At 44.1% G+C, this 22936-nt stretch overlaps 1 protein-coding gene and 1 non-coding gene across 2 annotated transcripts; both read left to right on the top strand.

The window, feature by feature from the left end:
* The first annotated feature begins 2165 nt into the window (after window positions 1-2165).
* EIF4G2 (eukaryotic translation initiation factor 4 gamma 2) lies at window positions 2166-13541 on the top strand. The gene is made up of 23 exons (XM_038138028.1): window positions 2166-2306; window positions 2612-3060; window positions 3600-3710; window positions 3842-3907; window positions 4337-4462; window positions 4821-4923; window positions 5603-5734; window positions 5828-5894; window positions 5978-6129; window positions 6559-6669; window positions 7200-7283; window positions 7368-7466; window positions 7659-7800; window positions 7892-8052; window positions 8483-8596; window positions 9371-9496; window positions 9734-9838; window positions 9923-10138; window positions 10415-10673; window positions 10889-11093; window positions 11512-11723; window positions 11833-11954; window positions 12253-13541. Exons 1-23 carry the CDS (start codon window positions 2166-2168, stop codon window positions 12316-12318), a joined length of 3369 nt encoding a protein of 1122 aa, XP_037993956.1. The 3' UTR covers window positions 12319-13541.
* On the top strand, window positions 8638-8806 carry LOC119702234. Its single transcript, XR_005257294.1, has one exon. It is a non-coding gene; the product is annotated as a small nucleolar RNA SNORD97 (small nucleolar RNA).
* Window positions 13542-22936: the final 9395 nt, after the last annotated feature.

A 22936-nucleotide genomic window follows, 5' to 3' on the forward strand; every position in this document is an offset into this window, starting at 1 on the left:
GTGACTATGTACCTACTATGTTTTGCAGGTTTCCCAATCTGTCCTCTGCCCTTCCCCCCCAAATACACATAAATTCTTAGTTTTTATTTACAGTTTAACAGTATTGGAATGCTTATGCTGGAAACACTGAATGAGAATATTCTGTCATCCAATCCAAAACAAAATCCCTGCTTTCTCTTCTAAGATTTGCAAGCAATTTTTTATTACTTTTCACTCTGGAAATGTTCAATAACCTTCATTGGTTCTAACATTGGTTTAAATCTTGTTGACTTTGCTGTTTCCTCTGTGCCCATTGTTGCCTCCTTTCAAGCTGGATTCCATGGATTTCAATGGCGTTCTGCACAGTTCTGTTCTTGCAGATTTACTCGTGAAGTCCAAGCTCTTGCAGTAGTGTGCTTATAGCTGCATATGGGAAAGTGTCATTATACAAAAATTCTAGTATGATAAGTATCTGTCACAGTCGTGTCACCTTTATTCAACATGAATGAGCTCAAAAGTCACTTTCAGGTAGTTTGTTTGAGATTTTCCAGAACACAATCCAGTGAGCAAATTGTGCTTAATGCTTACAGGTACAACATGGGGCAACCTACCTTGAAGAAGCTTCATCCCAGATAAGATACAATGTAAGAACTCTCACGTGGCAGCCCCCTTTAGGCCTTACATATGTTGAAAGCGTTAGGAATGAGGCTGGCTTTGGAAAGAAACTGGAAGTTCTGCAGGATCATGTGTTTGGACTTGCCATCTGCACGGTCCAGGAGTTACCACATGGATCACTTTCTCCCAGTCATCTGAACCGTGAGTCACACAAACCGAAAGCAGAAGGCGGGTGTGTGAACAAAGCACATGTGGGTGTTTGTGGGGCTTCTCCTCGCCTCTCCAGAGCCCTTCTTTTCTGCCCTGCCCCATGCAGGGCAATTACACTCAGACCTTTGGGAAGCCAGGGTGGCAGCCACCTTAGCCACCACCTGGGATGGAGGCCGGGCTGTTAAAGGATGAAACCCCTCACGGGTGAGCCTCTGGAAGGCTCCATGACTCCAACTTCCACCTACAGCTGGAAGCCTGGCCATCTTTGTTTTGTTTAACTGAGCAGGAACACTCCACTAGCTGAGTGCTTACCACGACAAACACAAATGTCTCTCCCGAGCCCTGCAGCCTCGGACAGGCCGGTTCACGGCCAAAAGCACATGCAGAGAAATAAATAGTTTCCAAACCCCAAAAGCAAACCTGAAACTGGATCCGTACAGACAAGCTCCTGGAGCTCAGATAGCAAACCTCCTCCTCCGGGTCTGATTGCAAGCCCAGGGCTACCGTGGGCTATCGGCTCATTTTTTTACCTCAGCCAAATCTAAAACGTGGGCTGACCGAGGGGGGCTTAAATAAATTTATTAAATAAAAATTTTAAAATCCCAAACAAACACAAATCTTACGGACATATATATATTAGCATAAATAGATTAAAGTACCCTTCTGTGAACGTGCCTGCAGCTCGCACGGCAGGCCCCTAGCACTGGAGTTCTGTGAGGGCTGCAGCTCGGCAGCAAACGGCGCGGGGACGCGGTGGCCGAGCGGCCGCCATGCAGCGGCTACGCCACTTGCGCAGGCCCCCACGCCCTGCGCGGCGGCGCCGGCAGTCCCTGGCGCAGCAGCGTTCGTGAATACCGGTGCTGCACTGCGGCGGCGGCACGGCGCAACCAAACCTCCTCCCTCCGCCGCCCACCCCGGCCCTGGCACCGCCCCCTTCCACGGCTGTGATTGGCAGGACGGGTGGAGCGGTCGGCGACGATTGGCGGGTGCTGGCGGGAGGTGGGGTAGGTTGCGTGAAGGGTGATAAAGTTAGTGGGGCTGCCGGGGAGCGCCCGAGACGCGGCGGCGGCGGTCGGCGCTCTATGGAGGTGGCGGGGGGAGGCGTCGGATCGGTGCTGCTGCTGCTGTGGTGACTCGGAGACTCGCCCTGTCCCGCGCGCTCCCCCCTTCCCCTCCCCAGCCCCGGTCCCCGGCTCCCTTCCCCTCCCCCCCCTTCTCTTGCCTCTTCCCCTGCCCTTGGTAGCCGCCGGGACCCGGGGAAGCTGACAAGGCCTTAGGGAAGGTGAGAAATGCGGGAGTGGCGGGAGAAGCGTGGATCTGGGGCCGGGAGTGAGCGGGTACTGCTGTAGCTGCAGCCTAAAATGGCGGCTGCCCGGAGTGGCCGCCATTTTCTTGTCAGTTGCTTGTCTGTTTCTCCCGCACAAAATGGCGGCCCGGGCCGGCGGTCGCTCCCGCTGCCGGCTTTGCGAGCCCCGCCGTCGCTGAGAGAAGGGGTGGAGGAGGTCAGCCGCCCCCGCCGGGCGCGGAGGGGAGGCTGAGCGGCAGCGTTTCAGGTTAGAGCGAGGGAGACGGGCTCGGGCAGTGCCTGTCCTTACGGGCCATGCCTTAGTGGCCTCGGCTCGGCTGCGGATGGTGGTGTGGCCGCGGTCTGCGGGCGCCCGCACTGCCCCCCAGATTTCCCTTGGAGGGAGAAGCCGCGGCACACATAGCGGGCTGCGGTCTGAGGATCCACATTGCTGGTGGGGAGGTGACGAGAGGATTTTTTTTTTTTTTAACTGTCGTTCAATGGCTTTTTTTTTTGCGCCAGCGGAGAGCGGGCTGCCGAAGCGCCGCGTCCGCCGCCTCGCCCAGGTTTCCTGTTCGGGGGCTCGGGCGCCGCGGTGCGGGGCGATACCGCCTGCTTCCCCCTCGTGCCTCCCGGGGCGGCCGCCGTGGTGCGGGGGAGCGGCTCCCGCCCGGCGCCCCGGCGGAGAACAAAGAGCCGGGCGGGCGCGGGCAGCGGGCGGCGCCCGCCGGGCGGGGCGGGGGGGCGGCGGCGCCGCGCGGCGCCTGCGGGGGGCGCCCTCCGCGGCCGAGCCTTTTGTTCGCCGCCGCCGCCGCCATGTTGTCCCCGCTCGGCGTGCCCGCGCCGGCCGGGCGGGGGGCACTCGCCGCGCTCGGCGCTGGGAGGGCTCCGAGCGCATCCGGGACTCTTCCAGGCTTCCCTCCCCCGGGCGTGCCTGTCCCCGTGCTCGCCGTTCTGCGCCGTGAGCGGCGGTGCAGTGAGGTTCTTTATGCGAGCTGAAAGTTGAGCTGGTGGGTGGACGGTACCTTTTTTCGTTATTTGGTGGCTCAATACGCCGTTTGGACGCAGAATACACGCCTTTTACCGCTTTAGGCGTGCGTTTTGTTGGCTGATGCTTTTCACTTCAGAATTTGGCTGCTTTGTCTTGCCGTTATAAATCATAGTTTCTGAATCACGTCAGTAAAGGACTCATTGTGCTGTATAAACAGAAAAAAGTACTTTCGTTCTTTCCTGCGAGTACTCTTGGTTTTGGGTAGACTTACAGGTTTTGCTCAGTCGATGATTCCCTTGTCTCTTTGCCCTCACCCCCGCTGGAAAACATAGCTGTAACGATGAAATCGGCCTTTCTGAGACCGTCTCCGAGTATTGCATGAATGAAAGTTTTTGTAATTTTTGTAAAGTTCAGTGTTGGAGGGTTCTCATTGTCGAGCAAACATTTGTACTTTTTAAAATTAAACGCTGTGGCTGATAGTGAACAAGTATAATATGAATGCCTGGTTTGTCTTTCTAGGTTTTGTTTTTCCCTACCCCGTCAATTTAATTTTATTCTTTTGAAGATTCTTCGTTGTCAAGCCGCCAAAGTGGAGAGTGCGATTGCAGAAGGGGGTGCTTCTCGTTTCAGGTACCACTTGTTTGTTTGATGAGTAGTTAGCAATGGAAAATCTCCTTGGAGGGCGTCTTAAATTAGTGTAATGTTTATACCAAAACGGAGATGTTTGGACTTACCCAGGATTCCATGGTTGTTTTTAACAGTGCTTCTTCAGGCGGAGGAGGTGGTAGGGGTGCACCTCAGCACTATCCCAAGACTGCCAGCAACAGGTATGTCATCTTGCTCTTTGATTTGCATGATTTCAAAAGTCAGAGCATGCTTGACAATGAATATAGAACTGAAAAGAACTTTATAGAACTTTAACGTTGTACCAGAAATACCTACTGAATTAAAGAGCTTTAAATGTTTTCTAGTCTGTGCCCTTTGAAGTATACCTTATGGTTCATAGGCAGTGCATGGGGTTGTTCATGTATTTAACTTAAAAAATGCGGCGAGTGTTTTTGCCACAGTGCCAGGCATTGTTGCTGTTGAGTACTTCCCTGCGCAGCAGATGTTGCAGGGTCGGTGGGGTAATTGTGTGCTCCTAGCAAAGCAAGTAATGGAATTGGTTTGAGTAAGGCATCAATGAAAGGTTAAAAGGACAGTTCTTTAAATCACTTGTTTCCGTTTTAACAACTGTATTCTTCAAAATTTTGCAGCGAGTTCCTGGGGAAAACCCCAGGGCAAAACGCTCAGAAATGGATTCCTTCACGAAGCACTAGACGAGATGACGACTCCGCAAACGACAAAGAACGACATGATGCAATCTTCAGGAAAGTAAGAGGGTAAGTTCCTCACAGAATTACTTCTTTCCTTACTGTTTTCATTAGCAATGTGTACCTAAGAAACGAGCTGGAGGAAAGGAAGCTGTGAGCCTTGAGTTTGGGGGAGTTGTGTCCTTTAGCAAGGAACCAGCCTGATAATCTAGCAGCAGAAAACATTTAAAGTAATTCTTGTAAGCAGATTGGTATTTTCAATGGTGCTTCACAGTCTGAAGATCTCAAAAGAACAATTGAATGGAAAATTGCACTTTCCAATTTTTAATAGACTTAAAAAATAAAAAAAATCAGTCGAGTCTAAAGTGACTTGTAGTATGCTTACAGTGTCTGTATATTCTGATTTTTGGTTTTTGTTCCTCTTTAGCATACTAAATAAGCTTACTCCTGAAAAGTTTGACAAGCTATGCCTTGAGCTCCTCAATGTGGGTGTAGAATCTAAGCTCATCCTAAAAGGGGTCATACTGCTGGTAAGCTGGTTGCATTTCTTTTAACTACTGTTTTCTTGCATGCTGAAAAGCATGGGGTTGTTGGTTTTGATGGGATACAGAGGAAGCATGAATAAAGCTTTTGTGTATTTGGGTTATCAAACACCATGTCCCAGCCCTGCTTTCTGTGTAAAAATAGAACTGCTGGGGAGGAAGTAGGTTTAATGTTTTGAGTTTCTCATTTAGAAGTCTCCGCAATGACTAAACGTGATTGGGGTTCTATGATTTGTTTTTTTAAGTAATCTGAGGTGTGAGTTAGCCATCTTATTTGCTTGGCCTACCCTTCTTCCTCTTTTTCTGAGGAGCAAGCTACTTGGTTTTGGAAAGGCTACCCCTGGTGACCTCTGGGGACACTGATGCAACTGTTACATCATTTCTTTTAAACAAGATCCAATTGGTGATACTAACGTCGGTGTTGGCTTAATAAACTTTTGATGGCCAAGGATTGCAGAGCCTTTTCAGTAGCAAGCAATGGCTTTTGTCCTTCACTTCAGCATTAAGAGTGGTGTTGGACTACACTGTTTCTGTGCTTGATTAGGCAGAAAACAGGATGTTGTAGATGAGAGTGGTAATAACCCATTCTGTGTCTTGTAACTCGCTCTCATAACAACATTTGCACCCTCTTGCTGCTTGCTGCCTTACTCAACCTGACTCTCTGTAGATCGTAGACAAAGCCCTTGAAGAGCCCAAGTATAGCTCGCTGTACGCTCAACTATGTCTGCGACTGGCAGAAGATGCACCCAACTTTGATGGCCCGTCAGCAGAGAGTCATCCAGGACAGAAGCAAAGCACAGTGAGTGCATCTCTCCATCTGGAATGGTAAATTTTGCGTGCATTTGTAGCTGCCCTGATTAGCTTAATTGTTTTCTTTGTTCTCTTTTTGTAGACATTCAGACGCCTCCTAATATCTAAACTTCAAGATGAATTTGAAAACCGAACCAGAAATGTTGATAGTAAGTTTTAAAACCACTTTAATACAGAATCTAATTGTCATCTTTTCCCACAGCCGTGTAAAACAGGCTTCTTTGTTTTCCAGTCTATGATAAGCATGATGGTCCCCTCCTCCCTGAGGAGGAGGAACAGAGAGCCATTGCCAAGATCAAGATGCTGGGGAACATCAAATTCATTGGAGAACTTGGCAAGCTTGATCTTATTCATGAATCTATCCTTCATAAGTGCATCAAAACAGTGAGTATTCAGACTGGGAGGAAGCTAGGAGCAAAACAAAACTTGAAAACAAGCAAAAAAAACCACACAAATGTTGATACTGCCTTGAGAGTCTTGGAGCAGGAGCATAAAATGACACAAAAATGTTTCCTGATGATTACCCATCCCCTACTGTTACTTTTTGGCATGATTTAGAAGTAAAATCAGCTTTGTTGAAAGCTATAGGAATTGTCTCCAAGGGAAAGTGTAGTTTTGCCCAGACACAAATGTGCTGTAGGTGCTTTAAAGTGCACACACTTAAGAACTGGCAGATCTTAATTTTAATTTAAAGTCCATTTGCCTTCAGAACAAAACAGTGTTTTTTGTATGTCAGTGTACAAAGTTTGTTGGTTACTATAAATTGTCATTTATAAAATGTTTTAATCCTTAATTTCCCCTTTAATTTTTCAGCTTTTGGAAAAGAAGAAGAGAGTTCAACTCAAAGATATGGGGGAGGATTTGGAGTGCCTCTGTCAGATAATGAGGACAGTGGGACCTAGATTAGATCATGCGAAAGCCAAGGTATATGCCTATCTAGTGCAGTCATTAACCTAATTAAATTATGTGGCTGAGACTTTTGATTGCCTGAACCTTCTGTATTCAGTATTCAGAAGTACAAAACAGAGGTTTGATTTATTTTTCAGAGAAAGGAGTGCCAACTATGGCTTCTAGACCAATCCTCTTGATAGAAAAAGCTAATCTTTGAAACAGTTTTAAACATCTCACTAGGATGTAGTTAGGGTCATCAGGAAATCATATAAGTGAGACTATTGTTTTTCTAAACACTACTTGAAAAGATGTGCAGAGGAGCTACTCTTAGCACAGCGAGGTGACTGGAGTTTGGAATGTAAGCTTAAAACGAACAGAATTAGGCTGTGTTGCCCGTCTCTGATTCAAATGCCTTGATGCATTAGATCTTTAAACTCTGTCATCAAGGAGCTAGAGATGGCAGGAAAGGGCAGCTTGTTGCATTATTTTGTCTTAAATACCTTGAGTGAAAACACTCAAGGCACTGATAGAATTATCCTAACTTGAAGCTTTTGTTCCCCTAGTCCTTAATGGATCAGTACTTTGCCCGTATGCGCTCCTTGATGTCAAGTAAGGAATTGCCAGCAAGGATTCGTTTCCTGCTGCAGGTATGATGATTAAATGGCTCCCTGCTACTTTTTATCCTGCAAAATGGTCTTGAATCCTTTCCTAATATCCTGTTCTGTTCCAAGGATACTGTGGAGTTGAGAGAACACAACTGGGTTCCTCGCAAAGCTTTTCTTGACAATGGACCAAAGACTATCAATCAAATCCGTCAAGATGCAGTAAAAGTGAGTGTTGCGTGTAAGCTCCAGAGCCTGCCTTGGTGCTGGGCACTCGGGAGTAGTTCTCACACAGTGTCGCAGTTGGCTTAAGGGTTAAAACCAGATGGATTTCTGTAGTTGGGGACTAAAAACTTTTGATTCCTTGAAACTGACTTTGCTTACTTGAAACTGACCAAAATTGTAATTCCTGTTTTAAAGGATCTGGGAGTTTTTATTCCTGCTCCTATGTCTCAAGGGATGCGAAGCGACTTCTTTCTGGAGGGACCCTTCATGCCACCCAGGATGAAACTTGACAGGGACCCACTCGGAGGGCTTGCTGATATGTTTGGACAAATGCCAGGTACGCTGACAGCGCAGGGCTGATGTGGTGGCTGTGGCTCTGCTGTGCTGAATGAAAACTGAAACTGCCGTTTGTGTCCTTGCTGATCCAGGTAGCGGAATTGGTACTGGTCCAGGGGTTATTCAGGATAGATTCTCACCCACCATGGGACGCCATCGTTCAAACCAACTCTTCAATGGCCATGGGGGTCACCTCATGCCTTCTGCTCAATCCCAGTTTGGAGACCTAGGCAAATCTTTTCTGAAAAGTCAGGTAAGGAAGATGTTTGCATGGTGACTTCAGCTTGTTTAGAAGCACTTCCTGAGATGCGTATGTTACGGATTAAAGTCTGCTTATGGTGAAAGACCTACTCAGATTTGATTCTGATAACTGATGCTCAGCTGATACAAAAATTCTAAACCACTTTTTAAATAGTACAAAAGATGCAAGAAGTACACTTTTTTTTTTTTAAACTGCAAGAAAAGGTGCATGTGGCTTTGGTGGGTCAGAACGGTGTGTTTTATTTAAAAGATGGCCCTGTTTTTAGGGATAGCTGCTACTCTCCCACCACCCCTGCTCCTTCTTTCTCCCTTCCTGGCAAATAGAATCTTTGTTCCTCTGGTCCCTCTGGTACTACTTACCAAATGATGTACGCCACTCCATCATCTGCACTTCTTTCTCTATATCTCCCTTTCTGAAATAGGGGCAAAGCCAACTCTACCATACCCAGAATCAGGGACTCTTATCCCAGCAACAAGGACAGTCGAAGGATATGCCACCTCGGTTTTCTAAGAAAGGACAGCTTAATGCAGATGAGGTACATGACATGCCTACATTATTTACAGCCTATTCTAAATATTGCCCAATGATTATAGCAAGACGCGTTATTATGAGGACTAATGCTGGAACTCTTTCTCCTCCTCCTCATTCTCCTCCTCCTTTGTCCCTTCCTCTTTCACCTTTTACCCCCCCTCACTTTCCTTAGGGTATCCAGCGTCCTATGAGCAAGACTGAGATATGAGGGCAATTTTTTGGGGTGTCCTTTCCTTCCCACACACTTCCAAGAACACTACTCTGACATCAGTTCCCATGCATCCTATTGATAACAAAACATTAATTAAAACTTCAGAAAATCCTGAACTTTAGAAACCCTGAAGTGCTGGACCAGGTTAATTTTTTTTTTGTTTTTATTTGTTTAGAACTGGCTAATAGGCAAAATTTCAAATGCAGAGTAAACTGCATTGTGATTTTGAGTGTTAACCAGACTTGTATCCCAATTTCTGAGCAATTTGGTAGAGTTTCATTTTGGCTGTAAAATACATCAGCAAGCATGCTGATTATCTTCTTGGGTCTCTAACATACTGCATCTAAAAGGAGCATTTCCAGGTTTTTATACTAGTTGAACTAAATACCAGTAACTTGCTTTTGAGGGAGTTTCCAGAACACATGTGGCTTAATCTGTATTTGAGTATTAATATTGTAGAAATGGATTCATGCTTCAGTGAGATCAGTTGGAGTGAGTCCATGGCTGTGTATTGTTAGTCAGAATATTTGAAACAGTTTGAGTTTTTCTTTGACTTACTGTTTACAGATTAGCCTGAGACCTGCTCAGTCTTTCCTGATGAATAAAAACCAAGTGCCAAAGCTTCAGCCCCAGATAACTATGATTCCTCCCAGTGCTCAACCACCACGCACTCAGACACCGCCTTTGGGACAGGTAAAGACAAAAAAATTCCTGCATGTTGTTGGCTGTGCTTCCCTGTTAGTGCTTGGAAAAGTTAATTTCAAATGTGGGGAGAGAGAAGTCTTTGATCACACAGAGCAGGACTTGGGAAAAATGTTTGGAACCAAACTAATTTGAGTTCCATCTGCTTTTTTATGTTTTGTAGTGTAAAACTTGATATAAGCAAAGGTAGATGTGCTACAAAGAAACAAATTCTGGTCTCTTTTTCAGCCGCCTCAACTTGGTCTTAAAACAAATCCACCACTTATACAAGAGAAGCCTGCAAAGACCACCAAGAAACCACCTCCTTCTAAGGAAGAGCTACTTAAACAAACTGTAAGTTAGTGTGCAATAGTGACTCTTGGAGCTTTGGATGTGATCTTCAGAAAGAACGTTTAACTCTGCTTCTTTCCTCTCCAGGAGGCTGTTGTGACTGAGTATCTGAACAACGGAAATGCTAATGATGCTGTCAATACTGTGAGAGAAATGAGAGCTCCGAAACACTTCATTCCTGAGATGCTGAGCAAAGTAATCCTTCAATCCCTAGATAGATCCGATGAGGACAAAGAGAAAGCAAGTACTTTGATCAGCTTGCTCAAGCAGGAGGGAATAGCCACCAGTGACAACTTCATGCAGGTATTGTGGTTTGAGAATCTTGCAGTTCTTGTTTCTTGGCTCTTCATGGTGTTGAGCTGCTGTAAAGGCAGTGTGCAAATATTTTTAAGTCCTGCTAATCTGAGGAGGTAAAAATAGTATGTGAAGCTGTGAGGGGCACAAGAAGCAATGAAAGGAAGACATGCAGTATTTAGGCAGTTGGAACCAGGGATCCTCTTTACAAGTGATTACAGAAAACATACTGTGTTGCACAGGAACAGAATTACTTAGGAATTTCATCTTGTGTGTTTACTTTAGGCATTCCTGAATGTATTGGACCAGTGCCCCAAACTGGAGGTGGACATCCCATTGGTGAAATCCTACTTAGCACAGTTTGCAGCCCGTGCCATTATTTCAGACCTGGTGAGCATTTCCGAACTGGCTCAACCACTGGAAAGCGGCACCCATTTCCCTCTCTTCCTGCTCTGTCTTCAGCAGTTAGCTAAGTTACAAGACCGTGAATGGCTAACAGAATTGTTCCAACAAAGCAAAGTGAATATGCAGAAAATGTTACCAGGTAAGATTTGCCACAAAGCTCTTCTGTTACCTGATCCTAGAGTAAGCAAGATAATGATCTAGTTTATTCCAGAGTAAAATAACTTGCAGGGTTCCCTTGGTGGAATTAGCTGTCATTATTGTTAGGAATTATGTTTCTTAAAGGGTGGCTGAAGTATAAACCATCGCTTTGAGCTCTTGAGAAGCACTTAACACGTGTATTTATTTCCTTGTCAGAAATTGACCAGAACAAGGATCGCATGCTGGAGATCTTGGAAGGGAAGGGGCTTAGCTTCTTGTTCCCGCTTCTGAAACTGGAGAAGGAACTGCTAAAGCAAATAAAATCGGATCCATCCCCTCAAGCCATCTATAAGTGGATTAAAGATAACATTTCACCCAAGCTTCATGTAGATAAGGGATTTGTGAATATACTGATGACCAGGTGAGATGCTGTTTTGATGTATTTTAGATATTTGCTTGGTTAAGCTGTCAGTAAGGCAGTAATCTGTAAAGGTTCAGATGTAGCTCTGCAGAAATCTGAGATGCAGTACATGGGAAGACAGATTGTTCTGAGTGAAACTTCTCTAGTAAAATCCCATTAGATTTGAGAAAAAAGGCAAGTCTCCAGGCTTGCATCAGTGTATGAAGTGTTTTCTTTGGGAGGAAGTCTAGATCCTTGTGTTTTTCTAAAATGTAACAAAGGCAAAACAAGGATTTTTCTGGTGTGCTGTCAACCACACTACAAGTCTCTACTGCAAGTGAAAGCAGGCAGATAGTTGCAGTGATAGCTGTCTTAACTTGATAGGTCAAGTGCTTTGATCTTAGTTTACAGAACTTAGTTTGGCTTTTCTTCTGCCCAGTTTCTTGCAGTATATTTCTAGTGAAGTAAACCCACCCAGTGACGAATCGGATTCTTCATCTGCTCCATCTAAAGAGCAGCTCGAGCAGGAAAAACAGCTGCTTCTTTCCTTCAAGCCGGTGATGCAGAAGTTCCTCCATGACCATGTTGATCTGCAAGTGAGTGCTTTATATGCACTCCAGGTGCACTGCTACAACAATAATTTTCCAAAAGGTAAGTACATCAAGGTCTTAGTTGAATTGGCTTGTCCCTACATTTCTTAAAATTGATTAAGTGGTTGAGAAGGTTATGAAGCTAACAAAGTTAAAATTGACTTTCCTAGGCATGTTACTGCGCTTCTTTGTTCATTTCTATGACATGGAGATCATTGAAGAAGAAGCCTTCTTGGCATGGAAAGAAGACATTACTCAAGAGTTTCCAGGGAAAGGCAAAGCTTTATTCCAGGTAAATCTGCTAACATTAGAATAGAGACTTGTTTTTTGTTATTTCTGCTGCACTGGAGTGTTTGAGAAGACTTTTGAAGACTTGTAAATATCTAGAATCTTCATGGAATATTCCACTAGGAGGGAGTTACAAGCAAGATTACCTAAATCTCTCCTGTTGCCTAGAGGCTTATGTGTAGTGCAAATGTGGCTGAAAGGTCTTCTAAAATGAGTTGGGGTGGGGGAAGATGAGTGTTCTGTGGAAGTACCTAATGGGGAAACAATTCCTGCTCCCTTAAACCAATTTTGTGTAACTGCAGGTAAACCAGTGGTTAACCTGGCTGGAAACTGCTGAAGAAGAAGAATCTGAAGAAGAAGCTGACTAAAGAACCAGCCAAAGCCTTAAATTGTGCAAACATACTGTTGCTATGATGTAACTGCATTTGACCTAACCACTGCGAAAATTCATTCCGCTGTAATGTTTCACAATATTTAAAGCAGAAGTATGTCAGTAGGATATTCTCTGCAAAAGGTTTTTGTAGTATGTCTTAATAGTCTACAATAAAAATATTTTAGAGTATCTTCAATGTTTAGATAACAGTGTATTAGCAGCATGCAATAATTACATCATAAGTTCTCGAGCAGAAGCAGTCTGTTGCAAGGGTCTTCTTTGCTGCCAGTTATCATAGGCTGTTTTTAAGTTAGAAACTGAATAGCAACACTGAATACTGTAGAAATGCACTTTGCTCAGTGTAATACTTGAGTTGTTGCAATATTTGATTATCCATTTGGTTGTTACAGAGAATCCTTAACTGTAATCGATGGTTGTTGCCGTAATAGTATATTTGCCTGTATTTCTACCTCTAGTAATGGGCTTTATGTGCTAGGTTTTAATATCCTTGAGCCTGGGCAAGTGCACAAGTCTTTTTTAAAAGGAACAGTTTACTTGCACAAAAACTGATCGGCTGAAGAGATGGTTTAATGCCCTTTGGAAGAGGTTTTTGTGGGTGTGAAACATGACATGGTGAGAAATTTGAATTGGTCCCTCTTACAGTACTGAAATTAAGTCTATTAATTTATCAAGACATGTTCATGCCCTGATTTTATATACTTGTATCTATCAATAAACATTGTGATACTTGACTTGTTTCTGAATGTCTCCCAGTAGAAAAGCTTTGGCTGATGACTTGTTCACTTAAGAAATGAAACATCAGTGGGAGTCGCCTTAGGTTGTAACCATCCTGAAATTATTTTTACACTCCTTGTCTGGATATGCAAATGAATTCTAAATAAGGTCACAGACAAGATGAGACACTACAGCTGTATTGTGACAGGAGGAGAATGATGGAATTTGCTGAGGAGATGGTAGGGGTTTGCCTTGTGGTCCAGTGTATGCTTTATCAGTGAGTATGTGCTTTTGACTTGATTAATGCTTTGAACTTCCCCCCCAGGCCACATGCATGTTTCTGAATCAAGTGGCACTGTCTGTTAGCTGCCTGTTCTCAAATTGGCAAAAAAAAAAAATCCCTACAAAAGAGTTGAATGATGTTGCATTGTACAGGCTTGAAATGTCATCTATTAAATACGCAAAACACCTTACTTCCTAGAACCTTGTCCCCAGTGAGTTTTTTTGTCCTCATTGATACTCAAGACTTAACCTGTTGAAAAGTGATGTATTTGTAGTGGCAAAAGGGGAGTGGCTCCTGGACTGGAGCTTTGTTTGCCGGTGGTGTGAGTGCTGTAGCCTATAAACTGTAAAGCATCACAGGAGGTGAAGAGGTGGAGCCCAAGAAAAGGACTAGAGCTGATAACTAAGCTTGCTTTGAGGAAAGGGAGAGTTGGAGTTGGCAGTGGAGCACCTTGTAACACTGCAGCTGGAAAAGCAGGTCATGGTTTGCTTTGAAGGGCTCCTAACTCCAGTCACAGCTCTACCCTCCTGCATGTTCATGAGCCATGGTCTATCAAGGAGTTCTGCTACTGCCTTGGAGCTTCTTGGGAGCAGTGTGGAGCCCAGGAAATCCAGGGACTGTGCTCAACAAGCCAAATGCCATAAAGGCTATTGAACTTGCTGGCAGAATTCCATGGCGCCATCCCTGCATTTTAGGAATGGGGTGTGTTCAGCAGTTAAAGGGAGGGCAGGGGATAGTGGTGTGGGTGGGGTCCAGTTAAGAGAGACAGGAATGCTTCAAATGCAGTTCAGTGGCTGGAGGTTGAGAGCTGGCTGTGTGTGATGGAGCTGCAACTCCTGGGTGGCAGTGGTGAGCACTGATATCCTGGGGCTTCCCAGAACACTTAATGGTATCTTGTTCCTCTGAAACTCATGACTCTTCCTTATCTAGGGGTGATGTCACTGCTAGAACTAGAGGGGTGCAGACTTCACTCCTCACTCCATGTGCAGGCTGAGGTGCATGCGTGCTGTAGGCACTAAGGTTCTGCAGTTCAATACTCATTTAACAGGATGGACAAGTACAGTTACAGGGTTCATTTAATCCTGATTAATTCAAAGTTCTGTTCTAGAATTGCTTTTTTAAGTGTAACAAGGTGCTGTGAAGTGAAATTCACCATTGTTTCACTAATAGTGTTGTGTTTTTCCAAGTTTGTCAGTTTACCCTTGAACTTTGCTGTTACTGCTGGTTGGTTTAGTGGTGTATGGTGCTATGATACTTCCTGTGTACATGGTAATCTGTACGTGAAGCATGTGCTGCACTTTGCTCCTGTGCACTGCAGAGGAAAGATGGGGAGGAACCACAAGGCAGGAAAGAGTGGTTTCCAACTCAAGTTATATCAAAAGGTCAGAGGAGAAGGTAGAAGGATGTGCAAGTAAAAACTTGGGAATCGATCCAGAATCTGCAGCTAAGCTTTTCTGCCCCATTTTGGAGAAGGCTGAGCTGGCAGCTATGGGCTCCTTGCCACAGAAACTAAGCCTTGTATTCTTGCCTAGTCTGACATGTCCTTACTACAGCCTTATGTACCTGTGCATGAGGGCTTTGCTATTTGGCTTGTTTCTAACTGACCACTGAGCTAGGAACTCTGGTAGAGAAAACTATGAAAGAACAACTAAAAATGCAGAATAGAACAAAAACAGTAAAAAATGCCACCAAAAAAAAAAAGGTGGAATTACCATCGCGTGACTTGGAGAATCCTCGTGCAGTGTGAACAGCTCAAGGTTCTTCAAACTGGTGTAAAAATGGTGCTTACTGCAGTGTGCACATCAAAGTGGTCTCTCCATAGATGAGGAGAGGTGGTAGCATCTTCACGATCTTTACTGCTGCTCAAGTTTTTTAAGTGCTCAATTGCAAAACTTGTGGCTAATCTGGAACAGGGGGTGGCTGTTGGTTGGTCTCACTTCTGTGTTCCTGTTGACTATGAGAAGCATTGTACTTAAAATGTAAACAGAGTGCTTAATTCTACATAGTAAAGTCACAGTCAAAATTAAACCACTGTAACTGATAAATTACAATGGCTTTTATTAATATTATTTTTGTTAAGTGTTGGGTAGAATTATACTTGCCAGGAGCATTGTGAGAAACTGCATTTTACACATACTTCCTACCACTTACAGTATCTCAGTTGATCCTCTGAAATTCTGCATTAGGTTGCAGTTCCTATTCAGTAACCCTCACCCTGCCAGGTGTGGGTTGGATTTTGAGAAGGATCTGTCATGGTGAATTCTCACCTGCTCCTAAAGAGTGTCACAGTTGGACAGCTGCTGCCTTGTCACTGACCAGACCAGTAGATCATCATCTGTGCAAGCTGCAGTGGTGCTTAGGTATGAAATCTGAGAATTCCAGGAATGTGTTCTAATCACTGAATCCTGGAAAATGATCTAGTTCCAGCCCCCCTGTGATGTGCAGGGACACCTCCCAAAGAGACCAGCTTGCTCAAAGTTTCATTAAACCTGGCCTTGAACAGTTGCAGGGATGGGGCAGCTGCAGGTTCTCTGGGCAGCCTGTTCAGTGTCCACCACCTTCACGGTAAAGAATTTCTTCCTTTTACCTCACCTGTACTCTTTTAGAAGCCATTTCCCCTTGTCCCGTCAATACCTGCCCTGGCAGAAGTCCCTCTCCAGCTCTCTTGTAGAAGAACCGTACACAAGCTCAATCAACCCCAGCTTCAGCCTCTCCCCCTGGGAGGGGTGTTCCAAATCACCTGCTAAATCCAAATCAGGTTCTAAAAGTCAAAAGACTTTCATGACTCCCTTGCAGTTCTGTTTCTTGGGGAACAGTGCAGGAAGAAGCCTTACGGTATATGGGAAAAGGTAGAGGCTGGATCCAAAACAAAATTTTTGACGAGTGGCTTATCAGGCCTCCTCTTTTAGCAGATGGAAGCTTCCCTCTGAATGCTATTTGGACTTGGAGTGCTTTTTCCCTTTTCCCCAGAGCAGTGTGTAAATCCAAACAATTTGATCATTTCAGTGCACTCCCAAACTGTACAAATTTAGAACACATCTGAACCATGAATTATCATGGCTCATGTTGCAACCCAGGCATGCAGCTGCAGAGACTGATTAAAAAAAATAGTCTCTTGCTAATTAATGCTTATTCTCAAAAGTGAATTCCCAGAGAGCTGGTACAGCAGCATGAAGGGTGGTGGGCTTGTGCTCACAGGTACCTGAGAAACTTCCATTTATCAACTGTTGCCACAGTGTTTGCTTCAAATGCTGCTCAGCTCCAGCCTTGTCCTGGTGTGGGGGTGTGCAGGGGCTTAGGCTATGAGGCACCACTGGTGTCACAAGATTCCCCTAAATTTGGGAGGAGGTCCATACTTAGAAGCTGATAAATAGCCATGGTGCATCTCCTACATCAAATGACTTGAATGAATGTGAGAAGGGACAAGAGTGTGAGTCTAGTGGCAGAACGGGTCAAAGTGTCACACAAAGGTAGTGCCTTTTTCTCTCACCTCACATAAATCTCCTGTAAATTGATCACTGCTCCTCTTTTATCTCCAATGCTGTTGGCCAGAGAACCAGAGCACACAGCAAGTGCTCTTGCCCAGCAGGCAGGGATGGGCTCAGTTCAGGGGGCAAGATCCTGTAGGCACAGCTCTAGCCTGGGACAATTGTCTCTCCACACATTGCATCTGGAAAAGCAAAACAGAAACAGCAGCTGGGCTGGGAGCTGTGCTCTGACAGCAAAGGGAAAAGCTGCATAGCTACAGTTACAGGCATCAAGGTGTAACAGTAATTTAAAGGAGACTGTATCAACATGGGGTTCTTTAATGCCAGGGGGGTTCTACATACAACACAAGATATACCCCAAAAAAGCTTGTCAGTACTTCAGAAGGAGCTGTATTTGTTTTCCAGCAAGATACAAGCTGGTTGCAGTATCTCTCTGGATCCACCCCTATCCTGGCATTTCAGAATAAGCTTCACTTCTAAAAGACCAAGAATTCTCTCAAGCAGGTTCAGGCCTTTCCCTCTGACAGCCAGGGACTAAGATTCTTCAGGCAGGAGTTCCTTGAATAATGTGCTTTTAAGTGGTGCTGTAAAGGCACACAGGCTTGTCTGGCTTTGATTTAGGGAGCCCACATCCCTTTCCTTTAAGGGAGGGTAGCTGGAGAGGAGTGAACTGTTATTTTTAATGAGTTGACGAAGCAGCCATGGCAACAGTTACACTTGGCATGGATACATGGCTGGAGTGAGGAAAGCAGCCAGCTGAGGGAATTTTTATCTTCAAATATTTTGCAGTTTAGAAAAACGTCAATCTTGCATTTAGGTTTTGTTTATGCTAGCAGTAGAAGTGCTTGAAGGATCTGATGTGTGAAGTATTCCCAGAATTTCATTATCTAAGAAGCTGTATAAAACCACTTAACTTTGTGAAAGGAAAAGGGATCTTTAACTGGTTTGATAGTGTGAAGGAGTTTATAGAGTTTGTTCTGTTAGAAAATGGATGCTTCTCTTTTTGGTAGGACAAAGTGAAATTTGAGAAGTGGAAGTACATAGAGTTAAAACTGAAACACAGGTGAAGGCTTGATCTGCCTTTCTTCAGGGATTTTGTTTAACCCTTTAAGAAATGATTGCATGTTCTTTCAGATTTCAGACACAGCTGCCTCCACAGCAGAGTAACAAACAAGGCTCCAGGCACATGCAGCAGGCCAACTTTGTGTTCCTTCCCCATTCCTTCCCAGAGCCAAAAAAGCAGGGGAAGGATTAAAGCCTTAGGCTTTTCTATTTGTACAGATATACACTCATACATATTATGTATACCCCCATTTATCTTTATTCCTTTTATTCCTCTTGGAGAAATGCCATTCAGTTACTTGATTATTTTAAGCTTAGGTTGTTAATATTTCTGAGTAACAGTAGAAGCATTAGTCCTAATCCCTCTTCCCAATATTGACAACAGAACAGGAACTGGCCTGGGCTTCAGCTGCCATGTTAACCTTAAACAGCCCCATGAGCTGAGCTGAGAAGGGCAGGGCTCACTCAGTTCCACACAAAGAACATTTTTAAAGTCAAGAGAGCCCCAGCCAGGCTGTGGGGAAGAGGCCCAGCACGACACAGCCATGAGAGGCAGGGTAGGTGCACTGCACTGCTTTTAGGCTGTACATAACTGATTACTCACTTCATCAACACAGCAGTTTCATTTCCTGCTCCAGTGAAGGTTTCCATGGTGACCTCCAATTTCCCACAGTTTCCCTTCTATAGGATTGATGTAATTTAATTGGCAAGACCATGAAGTATTTAGCTGTGATGAAAGGCCCTTCATAAATTCAATTAGATAAATATCTCAGTAGATTTACCATGCAGGTAGGGACCATAATGCAGTAAAACCCCAGCACATACCTGCAACAGGTGAAACCTGTCAGTGGGAGTGCACTGATTGTGGCAGTCCAGGGGCTGGAATGGCTCTGATAAAAGGCATCAGTTATAAATATGTGATATTCTATCCTTGTAGAATTCTTGCCAGTGCAAATTCCATAATAATCTTCATGAAGGACTGTAGTGCAACTCAATTCAAGAATCATTTTATATTGTACGTCATCTTCTCAAAGACTCTACACACTTTAACTGGTTTGTAAGGGGAAATGTCATTGATTCAAACTCTTCCTTCCCCTCTTGCATTGGGAACAGGCTGTTCCTTGGATTGAACAATATAAATCCAGGTAATCTTGTTACTTCTGACATCACATGAGCTTTGGATTTCATCCTTCAATCAGGACCATAAAAAGACACTATAGATTGAATTGAATCCTGGTACTACACCTGTAACCTGTACAGTAAGACACAGAACCAACAGCTAAATTAGACACCAGAGCCTGGAAAGATGGGAATGGTCTTCCTACAGAGCCTGGCTCAGGCTGAGAGCTCTGGCTCCCAGCACGTGCACCACAGAGGAAGAGTCTCCCTGCACTGCAACACCACAAACACTGCGCTGTCTCTGTGTACTCACCCCAGCACCTCCAGGAGCTCCCAATTCCCAGATTCTGTTTGCCAGGCACTTTCACAGCTCCACAAGAAGTAATCCTTAGTTTGCCTGACAATCTGAATAAAGCTTGCAGTTGGCATTTGCTGAAATGGCAGACATAGAGGACAATTTGGGCAGAAAACGCCCCAAATGTAACCAAAAAAAACTTATAAAAGCACAATTAAGAAGAGAGCTGATAGATGGAAGCCAGATCTATTTATGCCTGATCTGGAAATCTCCCTTTCAGTTCCTCAGTGTGATAAAGGTTCATGTAAACTTGATCCTACTGGATTGGTCTAGGGAGGAAAGAGGAGGGAAGATTACATCTAAATTGGAAACTAATTCAAGTGAATAACAAAGGAAACATCTGAGCTCCCGCGGTGCTGGGTGGGATTCCTCTTACTTAACTATCCAAATGCTGGGTGTCTAGACATCCACACACTCCTGGGGCAGCAGACAGGAACAGGTTCCTCAGAGTGACTCATTCCTCCTAGCTTACACAATTACCTTGGCATGGGATGATTTGCCCCCTGGGGATGCCAGGCCATGGGTGTCTCTCTACAAGGTGTCTAGACTGCTAATTTTGAGATGTCTGAAGATAAATAAAATCCACTTAAATCACCTGGTCCTATAACACTGTAATAAAACGTGCCATTGTTGCTAGAGGAAAATTTAAGAATGTGATTGATCCAGCCCTAACCTTCTTTGTTTTTTTCCTTTTTTCTGATGACAGCATGAGATTGATGCAATTTGCAAATCAACATAGTAATTTTCTCTACACAGCCCTTACAGCAACCCATTCAATTAGAATTGCAAATTTAGATATATAACCTGTAGGATCAGGTGCAAGAGCTACAGCTCTATGGGAAAAAAACAAATCCAGCAATAAACATAATGAAAATCTTGGCCATAATGTCTCTCAAGGTCTCTGAAATGTTTTTGTTTTTTCTTTTCTTTTGATACTGCCTTTTAAATGCTCATTTTATCAAACTGGTAATCATTATTTACAGAACTATTTTTTCTTTTTGTTTTCCTTCTCGATTTTTCTGCTTCTGGAGACTTCAGGAGTTTCTCTCAAACACTGGATTTCTGCACCTCTAACCCACATTCCTTCCCCTTCTCTTCTTTGCCCTGTTGAAGGGTGTCAGCCCCATTTCCCTACAGCCTCTTCAGCTGCTGCAGCTCTGAACTGCTGAGACAGCTCTCTCTGAGCCCAGGGGAGACAATTATGGAATTTAGAAGGAGCACAAAGGAAAAGAAATGCACACGTGCTTCTCCTCACATCACCCTGTGCTATCTCCCTCCTCATTTCCTACCCTAAACCGTTCAAGGATGTGAGATGAGTCCACCAAAACCTAAATCCAGAATGTTTGAATTAGAAATCCTGACACATAGTAAATTCTGGGTTGTTTTTCCTTGGTTATCCAGTTTTGTATCCCCGGGGCACATCCCTTCAGACATCCAGGCTTTTCACTGCAGCCACAAAGGTTGAACACTTGAAACAACAAACAGCCAAACAACAACAACAACAAAAAACAACAAAAAAACTAACCAACCAACCAACCAACCAAACCAAAAAAACCCAACCAAAGACAATACAACAAAACAAAAAAAAAAATCTAAACCACTGAGGAGTGTTAGTTCTTATTGTTCTTGCAGGTGAGGCTTAGAGAAAGCAGCAGGTAAAACAAGAACCAGGATCAAACAAGGAGGTGGCAATACTGAATACAGAACTTGATGCTCTACTGCTCAGGGACAACTGCATTAATCAAAAGGAACTCCTGGGAAGCAGGCAGCAGGCAAAGAAGCCCTGTAATCTGACAAAACTCTCTAGATGTATTAATGTATCAATACCTTTTATTTAAGAAGCTTGCTTTGCTTTAAATTTAGAATTGTACTCCCCTGATTCTCTCAGCTGGATTTTTAGCTTACTCTTTTCATGTTCTACATGAGTGTTCTCCAAGATAACTCTCCATTATTCTGTGCAGTCCCAGCTTGCTTTCAAAATAATCCTTTTCCACTTGACACTAATCATGGCTGTAATTTCCTTTAAGTGAAGTGACAAGAACCTTCCCTTCTACATCTCTCAACTTCACAGGTCAATCTGAAATTACAGAGCAGCATTTTAGTTGTGAGATTAATGTTACCAACTGCTTTTGTTAAAGAATGAAAAAAAAAAAATCACCAATTAACAAATTCCTGAACATTATTCCCAAGACTGGGTGTGGATTTAGCACATTTGTTACCAGGGGCTAGAGCAGCACCCATTGCCTCTCAGGGTACAGCAGCTGACAGGGAAGGGAAGAAGCACAGCCAGGACATGGCTTCCACTGCCCTTCCCTGCCCATCCTCAGCTGAATTCTGCTCACACTGTTGATTTTTAGGTTGACTTTGTTTTCTGGTCCCATGAACCACTTAGAGCACCCACAAGGAAGCATATTCCATGTGTTGATCCAAATGGCCACCTCCATCAGAAGAGATGCAAATCAAAAGGATTTCTGCTTCAGGAAAAGAAATTCTTGGCTGTGGAATAACGAGCCCTGCTGTAGTTTTTCTCCTGTACCCCAAAGTTATACCACTGGCTCATTTTAGTCACGTCACATTTACTAATTCTTAAAAAGAGATCACAGAAATGCATCCTCTTAACTATTAACAGAAGCAATGCCTGCATTTGTAGCAGTTGCTAGTTGAGAAAGCTGACCAGGGAGTTCACAGCAAAGACCTTCACACCTGGGCATTAAACTAAACCCAGGTGCAAGGCAGGAGGAAGGATGCTAAATATTAGGACAGGACCAGAAGTCTAGGGAGACACAATCACTGGACTGTACCTAAAGCAGCTCTGATTCTCCACCTGGGACATCTGTGAGCATGCAGGTTTGTCTAGTGAAGTTTTCCCAGATAATCCAAATAATGTGTGGAGTTTGAGAGGGTTTTTCATGGCTTTTTGGTTGTGCATCCCACACTCACCCCCCACTGCCACCCCCAATGATTGGTCTGTAGTAGTTTTGGGTTTGTTTTTTTAAACAAATCATCACATGAAGTTTTCCCAAACAAAACAAATGCATGTGATTATTTGGCAACCTCACTGATTGAGCAACAGCCTCTGCTGAAGCTCTCCAGGAGATATTGATTAATTGCCTACAAAAAGTACTCTGTGAAAGCAAAGCACAGCAGTCTAATTTTGACAGGAACTGAATCAAGTCATGCCAGGCCAAACCCCAGCTCTTCAATGTGGGATCAACAAAGATGGTCAGCTTTGAGGCAATAAAGGTTTAATTCTGTAAGACAATTCTGGCCATAATTTGTTTTCAAGTCACACTCTTGGCCAGCACTTCAACCTTTCTAATAGCAAAATTATGTGTTTATAGTTTTCTTTATTTAAATGAAATCATTCAAAACCAAACACAGACCTTTTTCACTGGACTTCATCTTATGAAGAAGGAGAAAGAGGCTGTGGTTCTATTACTAATGAAGCAACAATGTTTGTCATTTTTTAAATCAAGGTACAATTTATGCTCCAACAACACTGCAGATCAGACAAAAATCCAGTATAACTCAGTAAGGAATCATCCTGCCCCACAGCAGCTTCATGTCAGTG

This window comes from Motacilla alba, chromosome 5 (assembly GCF_015832195.1).
Source record: "Motacilla alba alba isolate MOTALB_02 chromosome 5, Motacilla_alba_V1.0_pri, whole genome shotgun sequence".
Classification (NCBI taxonomy): domain Eukaryota; kingdom Metazoa; phylum Chordata; class Aves; order Passeriformes; family Motacillidae; genus Motacilla; species Motacilla alba.

Excerpts from the sequence above, each read along its gene's own strand:
- EIF4G2 (XM_038138028.1), top strand. The coding sequence starts at position 2,166 with ATGGCGGCTGCCCGGAGTGGCCGCCATTTTCTTGTCAGTTGCTTGTCT. Across the intron at positions 5,895-5,977 it reads CCGAACCAGAAATGTTGATA|TCTATGATAAGCATGATGGT; the intron begins GTAAGTTTTAAA and ends TTTGTTTTCCAG. Across the intron at positions 11,724-11,832 it reads CAACAATAATTTTCCAAAAG|GCATGTTACTGCGCTTCTTT; the intron begins GTAAGTACATCA and ends TGACTTTCCTAG.